The sequence below is a fragment of the Priapulus caudatus genome, unplaced genomic scaffold (genome assembly GCF_000485595.1).
Source record: "Priapulus caudatus unplaced genomic scaffold, Priapulus_caudatus-5.0.1 Scaffold482, whole genome shotgun sequence".
NCBI lineage: Eukaryota > Metazoa > Priapulida > Priapulimorpha > Priapulimorphida > Priapulidae > Priapulus > Priapulus caudatus.
In genome coordinates, this window is record NW_014577543.1 from 152,031 (window position 1) to 160,566 (window position 8,536).

The 8,536-nt window shown below is 43.3% G+C and overlaps 1 protein-coding gene across 1 annotated transcript in view; it reads left to right on the forward strand.

The window, feature by feature from the left end:
- Window positions 1-8,536, forward strand: part of LOC106810877 (tyrosine-protein phosphatase non-receptor type 23-like) — a gene marked incomplete at its 3' end in the record, with an annotated part of 40,897 nt that overhangs the window by 5,668 nt on the left and 26,693 nt on the right. The window contains 5 exon segments of the mRNA XM_014814345.1: window positions 2,011-2,085; window positions 3,251-3,331; window positions 3,799-3,882; window positions 4,456-4,676; window positions 5,057-5,251. Coding sequence (XP_014669831.1) covers window positions 2,011-2,085; window positions 3,251-3,331; window positions 3,799-3,882; window positions 4,456-4,676; window positions 5,057-5,251 — 656 coding nt within the window.

Consider the following 8,536-nt stretch of genomic DNA (forward strand, 5'->3'; position numbering starts at 1 on the left):
TGCAAGTTCGGTACATGAATATGAATTAATTTGTAACTATAATAATTGAAGTAGTACAGCAAATCTTAGATAATTTAAATTTCCTTGGGAAAAAATTGAAGTAAAATTTCCAATTGTAAAATCTGCAGCGTACTTAATATACTAGTACTACCTACTTCTAAGTTCTAGTACTAGCAACTAATTATGATTAGTGGATTTAATCATGCTCCTGAGTAGAATTAAATATTGTGATTAACTTAATCGTGATTAAAGTTAATTACGCTTCGTGAAACAGTCACTTCAATTTAAGTACGAGAAGTTAATCATGATTAGTGATTTAATCACGATTCAATACTTAAGTACGCTTCGTGAAACCGGCCCCTGACACCTAACAATCACAGTCCCCGCAGGTGCTTTACACCCTTTAGTTTTTTATTAGTTTCTCCACCGTCTCGGTAACCATGGTAACAGGAATGTTCTTAACAAAGCGGTCTCTCCTGCGTCTTTATCCCCCGTGTAGCGGAATCTAACGTTAGTCGGGTTTGCGGTTTTATCGCTATGCGTGCTATTAGTGCTGAAATTAACGTCCGTGTTGGTGGATGTTTGTCTAGTAATTTTCTCACCTTTAATGAAGAAGGTTTCAACTCGCCTAGCGTTAATGTTTAGTTTTGTCTGACGGGATCAGATGCAGCTAGTAGGATGGCATTAGCGTCCGTGTGTCCGTCTGTTCGCCCGTCCGTGCCATTGTCGGCCATGTTGCCACAGCTTCTTTTTTCAACTTGCTTCACCCATGCCAGGTTCTGCCCAGGTCTCTGAACTTATCGAGTTTACTCTAGTATTGGGGGTGGGGGCGGTTGTGACAAACGTAGTTCACTCAATTAGCGTATAGAGTTGCGACAAAAGGACATGGGTCAAGAGGCAGTGTCGAGAAAGGCACACTGCAGTTATTTTCTAGGGCGTGGGTCAGTGACACGATGGTAAAATACAACATCTCTCTAATAGCGTGTGTGTACCATAGTGCTGCTGCTGTAGTAGCATTGGAGGCTGAATCAATATTAAATATAGATAGCAGTAACATTAGCATCCCTATAGTAGCAGCGCCAGCGTTCACCACAATGACATTAGCAGTAGCAGCAGCAGCAGCAGCAGCAGCAGCAGCAGTAACAGCAACAGCAGCAGCAGAAACAGCAGCAGTAGCAACAGCAGCAGCAGCAGCAGCAGCAGCAGCAGCAGCAGCAGCAGCAGAAACAGCAGCAGCAGCAGCAGCAGCAGCAGTAGCAGTAGCAGCAGAAACAACAGCAGCAGCAGCAGCAGCAGCAGCAGCAGCAGCAGCAGCAGAAACAGCAGTAGCAGCAACAGCAGCAACAGCAGCAGCAGCAGAAACAACAACAGCAGCAGCAGCAACAACAACAACAACAGCAGCAGCAGCAGCAGCAGCAGCAGCAGCAGCAGCAGCAGCTTTGATGCTCTGCAACAAAGACATAGATGCATTTTCGAGTGGCTTGCTGTTAAACTGCATTCTCTATTGGTCGTATGTCTATAGAGACTAGATATGTTTAGGTGTGCTTTGTGAGTCCAGAGTTTTTTTTACATAGATGTTTTGCGCAGTGTCAGCTAGTATCTTAATTTACACATCCTAATAACACATGTGTTGTAAAGCACAGAGTCTCGTAAAGAACTACTTCATAAATCTTAATTATTTCAACATTTAGCTTCTGCTGGTATTTTTCTCCTACATCTAAATTCGCATAGAAAGCGAGACCATTCATTGGAATGCAAACACATTTTGCCAAATCGTTCGAGATATCCTGTATCGTGGATACAATTTTATTCCCCCTGCCATTAGATAGCGTAGTACATAGTTATGTTGCCCTTGTGTTTTTTGGAGGTTACTGACTGGTGGTGGTGGTGGTGGTGGGGGGTGGCCGTGGGCGGGAGTGTAGTGCATAGCAGTTTGCCTGTAGAAGCTGTGGGTAGACCTACTCTGAAAGCAGTCTTCTGTGTTGTTTCTTTGTGCAATCTAACGTCAAGGATGGAACAAGAGGGAGTTTGCCTAACACTGACATGACGCGCGACGTTCTAAATGTATATGTTAACATCATGCTGGTGAGTATACATGGCTGCCAGGGTCTAGATGTCTCCCTAGGTACTGCCGGAACGTACCCTGGTACTATCTAATATGCCGGACCGTACCTCGCCTACTCCACTAACAAGTCTAGGGAGTTGCTTACACCTACTCCCTAACCCTAACCCTAACCATAACCCTAACCCTAACCATATCAGATAGTTACCAGGGTGTGTTCCGGTATATCGGACTGTACCCAGGCTACGTTCCGGCAGTACCCAGGGAGACATAGACCCTATCAGCGTGAGTATGGCTGCAGTAGTGTTTGAGTCTTTCTTTGGCAATGGACGGCGCGTGCGTTAACTGCCGTTTGAAGAGAGTTGTGAATCGTAGCGTAGCATGCTGTACATGCTGTACTTCGTTAATTTAAAAAAGTTCAAGTTCAAGTGGTTCGTTAGTTGTCGCAAAGTTGAGGTTGTTGTTACTCTCTCACCGTTATTTGCGATGAGTTTAGTCGTATGCACTATACTACTGTTTGCACGGTGAGCGTTTGAAGATGTGTAGTTTTCAGAGATGCAAAGGGGGTTCTTCTTCTTCTTACACTAACCTGTACTTGAGTTTAGATTTATCCTTTCGACCACTTGTTTCCTTCTGGCGTGTTTTAGTAATGCTGTTGCACTCGCATGTGAATGTATTGTCTACGGTCGTAATGTGTGTACGGCGGGCATGTGTATGAATATTCTGCATGAGTGATTGCATTGCATTGCATTGCATTGCATTGCACTGTGCATGATTGCATTGCATTGTGCATGATTGCATTGTGCATGAATGAAGCAGGTCTGATTGTGTTATTAATTATTGGTCCTATACTGGTCGTACACACTCGTGTTTGAAGTTAAATACAATCCTAATTACAATCGGATAATTACATTCGTGTCAATTTTGAAAGCATTTCTGTTGCAGTTCTTATGGCCAGCATTATGTTCTAGCTTATGTAAGTCCATATGGCACTATCAGTTTGCTGCATATTTTCACTGTTCATGATTATACCGCTGTCGCAATTCCACTAAATTCCGTGTGCATCAATGGGAAACAGATATATCGCGGAATGTTGCCGAATTTGATCAAACTGATGCCACATCTTACGTTAGGATTTTTGCCGTGTGGACACATCGTACTCTGAGCGGTGTTTTGGTTTTGTTACAGGCTCAGGCGCAGGAATGCATCCTGGAGAAGTCCATGGTCGATCACAGGAAGAGCACAATCATTGCCAAGGTTGCCTCTCAGGTGTGTTCCCTATACCACGATTCATTCAATGATGCAGATGATCAAAGTACAGATGTATTCTGTATGTCCATGACTTACACATGCGTATAAATGGCCACCAACTGCACTGTGCCCGAGACTAAGTACTTGAGTACTTAGTACTAGTACTTCGAAGACTTAGTACTAAGTACGTGAAGTTATGAACTTCATCCACGTTTGGCATTGGCTGGACGAAGTGTAAACGAAGCAATACGAGTTTTGTAGAGTTTATAATCCACTGAAGCAAAAATGGATAAAAAAAATGCTCGCATATTGCCAGGTGCTTGCATATCATGATGGGCCAAGGGGAACCAATTATTGTCGTAGAAGGGAATAATTGCTGCTGTGTTTGTGTAAATGTGCACAATAACGGCAATAGGTGCTGGAAATTCACTGGCTTCCTTTAATTTGTCTGTTTTGTCTTATCGAATCTGTCATTTTCATTACAGGTAGTGGAGTACTATAGGCAAGCGATTAAATACTTAGATCCGCAGGGCAAAGTGCAACTGTACGTTGGAAACAAGCAGTGCAAAGTAAGTGGAGAGTTATTCTTTAACAATACTATTTATTTGAATTTCTTTTAAATTACATACACTGTCATAGCTTATATTATATATTATTTTATGTATAATAGCTTTTATTCTTAGCTTGTGTTTTCTATGAGCAATATTAAATGGTAGCCATTTTTCTAGATATGAAGTTCCTAGTGCTTGTTGTTTGGCCCTGAATGCATGCACGCGTGACTCGTTATCATCACCGATGATTGCACGGCAAATAACGACGGCATTGCAAACGGAATCGACGTGTTGTGTGGCTGGCAGTACGCACATGCAATGAAGACAATGTTGCATGATGCACATGAGACATGCAACGATGCACATGCGTGACTAGATGTATTCGACGATCGCACGGCATAAAATATCGAAGCTTTAACAAAATCGACGCAGTTTCCGGAATGGCAGAAGAACGTCAATGCTTTTGTTTTTCGCCGTCAAGGTGAGCGCACTATAGTCAAGCGTGTGCACATTGACAGCCAAACAACAAGCACTAGGAACCTTCGTAGCTAGAGAAATAGCGAATCGTTAACGGTATCGACGCGGTTTCAGGAGTGGCAGAAGAAGCTGAGGCTGAAGATACCGTACTACGAGTGCGTGTCCCTGCTCTACATGGGCAACCAGTCCGAGGAGCAGCAGAAGTGGGGGGAGGGCGTCGCCTACTTCCAAGCCTCCGTCGACAAGCTCAACGAAGCCATCAAGCTGTCATCGAGTGGAGATGGGGCGCTCGTGCAGGAAGCGCTGCGCTTCACGATGGACGTCGTCGGTGGCAAGTAAGCTGGCCTCGAATTACGCGTTTAATTAATTAAAAAAATTAATTAATTAATTTCGAATTAAGAAACGAACCGTTCTTGTCGTCTGTCGCGAGAAGTTCTGTAGACACTGCCAGAAGTTATGGGTTCCTCGCTTTGCCACATGCATTCCATTTAACTTTTTTCTAATCGGTAAAAATAGATGAGCAGTGGGGACATACGTGTTCTAGAGCTGGTAATGGGCCGCTATTGTGTAACAATGTCTGGCTATCATTTGAAATGCCCGTGTTACTGTGACAAAACACTCGAACATGTACAGTCACCCACAAGATCCCAAGGTGTCGTATTGCGTTTTCCAAACGAAAAAAATTTCAATCTAATTTTGCTTTTTCGTTTTGAAGGTTCAATTCTGCTAAGAAGGACAATGACTTCATCTACCATGAGAAGGTTCCGGAATTCGAGATGCTGGAGGAGGTGAAGGGCGCCTCGCTCGTCAAGGGCATCCCGTTCAACTTCAACGACAAAGACGTCTCCGGCGACGACATCTTTGCAAGACTCATTCCCATGGAAACGCACGAGGCATCTTCCTTGTACAGGTAATCTAGATAGTCAGTTACTGTATTTCTGTGTGTGAGTTTTCTTCGGTTGACGTGTGATCTCTAGATAGTCAGTTACTGTATTTCTGTGTGTGAGTTTTCTTCGGTTGACGCGTGATCTCTAGATATAGTTGGTTACACTTCTGTATTTCTGTGTGTGAGTTTTCTGTGGTTGATGAGCGGTCGGCGATAGACAGTTACACTTCTGTATTTCTGTGTGCAGGTGTGTGAGTTTTCTGTGGTTGATGAGCGGTCGGCGATAGACAGCACTTGACACTTCTGTATTTCTGTGTGTAAATGCATGACAGTCAGCGTGGCACTTAATGTTTACGGACATGTTAGGGTGACATGAATCTTCAAAATAAGCACATGCGTTATTGTTAATATCTTTGATTTTGAACTTAAGACTGCGTACTCCCTCATTTTGCTGTGGACTCTCTCTTTTTGAGGGCAGGGAGTCCGTTAGACTCCCTTGTTCAAAAGTTCATTTCTATCCCTGTATCAGTCTTAGAAATTAGTCTAAAAATCCAGCTTGTACCGGTGTCGAAAATCCCGATTTGTACTGTTTATAGAACCTATAGTAAAAAATACAAAAACATTCCTGCCCAGAACTTATCAGTGCCAGACAGGTGTATGGGTATTTCTATCGCTGGCTATTTTGATATTGACAAAATTTCAAGGACACGAAGGTGTCATGAACACAGTTCCAGCGCTGAAATACAGCAGCGCTAAAAGGCTTAAAGTTAAAGCCGCACTATGCGCATCTACACGCTAATTTCTCCAGTACTAGACTAGCAAATACTTCGTGTCATGCAGAATCATACTACCTTATGACAAAATAAACTCTAGCTGTTCCTCTCATTTCACGTGCGTTGTCTTATAAAAGCCGCATTTGAAAATACCTCCAATGTTGTTCAAATTCTCTGATGTTCGTGACAGGTTTCGGCGTTTGCTCTCCAAGCCAACCGTGCAGCGGGGCTGCTGCGGTACAGCGGTACGGGTGTGTAGCCAAAGCATAAAACAAGTTGACGTCACCTAACCACTTCGAGGCCTAAATGTTCTGGAAACAAGTCGGCGTTGGCGCCAGATTACCAGAATTTCGCCCTCTTTCTTGTGGGTTTTAAGCAAATGCCGCAGCTGAAATGGCAGCAAACTAGAGTTTATTTTGTCATAAGCGTAGTGTGATTATGCATGACACGAGTATTTGCTAGTCTAGTACTGGAGAAATTACGCGTTGGATGCGCATAGTGCGGCTTTAATCTGATTCTGAATTCATTGATATCCAAGGAGTATTATGTGACGTGGTGAACGCGTTTTTACAATGGCGTGAAGGTGTCGTGCACGCGGCTTCCGCGAACTATTAACATATCTGAGCTACAGACAGCCCGGCTATTTGCACAAAAAGCGTACACTGGTCTGCACATATATAGGTATCTCTGGCATCGGTTATATCGACGTTTACTTATTTTTCAGGGCATCGAAAGGGTGGGCCGCTGACCACGCACTTCCAGAAGTATAATTGTTCCAAAACCTATATGTATAATACCACTCTACACAATCACATTAGCATTGTAATGCCTTTATTCTAGCACCACCAGGTGTAACGCCAAACGATATGTCACAGAATACAAATTATATCACAATATAACGCCAAGTGTGAATACCTTTCAAGCTTTACAAATTACTGCAGTACAAGTACGGTAGGCTGTCAGCCACCACTGTAAGTAGCTTTGACCACCATAACCCAATTATTATGATTGGGCTTGGGCGATGTAAAATAAACTAATACGACAGCGCTAGTTGCACACAAAGCTAACGCTGATATAATGGAATGGATATCTCTGCACCGCTATCGACGTCTTTACGTATGTTTTCAGGGCATGAAGGCTGTAACGTGTACGCACTTCCATCGGTGCGCGGCGTGCGGCTTCCAGCACCCTACGTGGATGCAGATAACAGACTAAATGTACGGACATGGACCACGAGCCTTATGAACTACTACATCAACGCTTCATGTTTGGTAGGCTACCTCACTCACGCCGCGTTTCACGAGCCGTTACTTTAACGTTAAGTATGAATTAACATCACTAATCATACTAACTTCCCGTAATTCATGATTAGCTTAATCATACTTAAAAATCTGCTTTCAGCGAGCCGATTGTAAGTACATATTTAACTAATCACATACATTAGCGACTTCAACATGAATAGACTGGTACTCGCTCCTCTCTCGGCCTTAGTTACCGATGCGGAATCGAGTAATCCCGAAGGTCGTGAGCGATCCAGGTCTAAAACAAATTACACTTGTATTCAATTATGGCGAGACCAATACGCAAAAATATCTGCAGATTCGGTCATGAAATAGGAATTAATTGTGTAACTATAATGACTGAAGTAGTACAGCGAAATCCTTAGATAATTTAAATTTCCTTGGAAAAAATTGAAGTAAAATTCATCCAATCTGTACAAATCCTGCAGCCATACTTAATATACTAGTACTACCTACTTCTAAGTTCTAGCTACTAGCCCAACTAATTATGATCTAGTGGATTTAATCATGCTTCCTGAGTAGAATCAAATATTGCTGATTAACTTAATCGTGCTGATTAAAGTTACATTTACGCTCCGTGAAACAGTCACTTCAATTTAACCGTGCGAGAATTATCTGATCTAGTGATTAATCACGATTCAATACTAAGTACGCTTCGTGAAAACCGGCCCTGACAACCTAACAATCACAGTCCTCGCAGCGTGTACTTTACACCCTTTAGATTTTTTATTACGTTTCTTCCACCGTCTCGCTTAACCATGGTAACAGGAATGTTCTTCAACCAAAGCGCCGTCTCTGCCTGCGGTCTTATCCCCGCTTGTAGCGCGAAATCTAACGTTCAGTCGGCGTTTGCCGGTTTATCGCTTATGCGTGCTATTAGTGCTGAAATTAACGTCTCCGCTGTTTGGATGCGATGTTTGTTGGCCTAGTATATTTCTCACCTTTAATGCTAAGAGGCGTTTCAACTCGCCTAGCGTTAATGTTTATGTTTGTCTGACGGGATCAGACGCCACAGCTAGAGCGCATGCGGCATTAGGTCCGTGCTGTTCGTCTGCATCGCCCGTCCGCTGGCCAGTTGTCTGCCATGTTGCCACAGCTTTTTTTTTCGACTTGCTTCACCCATGCCAGGTTCTGCCATGGTCTCGAACTTATCGAGTTTTACTCTAAGTATTGGGAGGCGGGGGGGCAGTTTCAAACGTAGTTCACTCAATTACGTTCCCCCCTCATATAGAGTG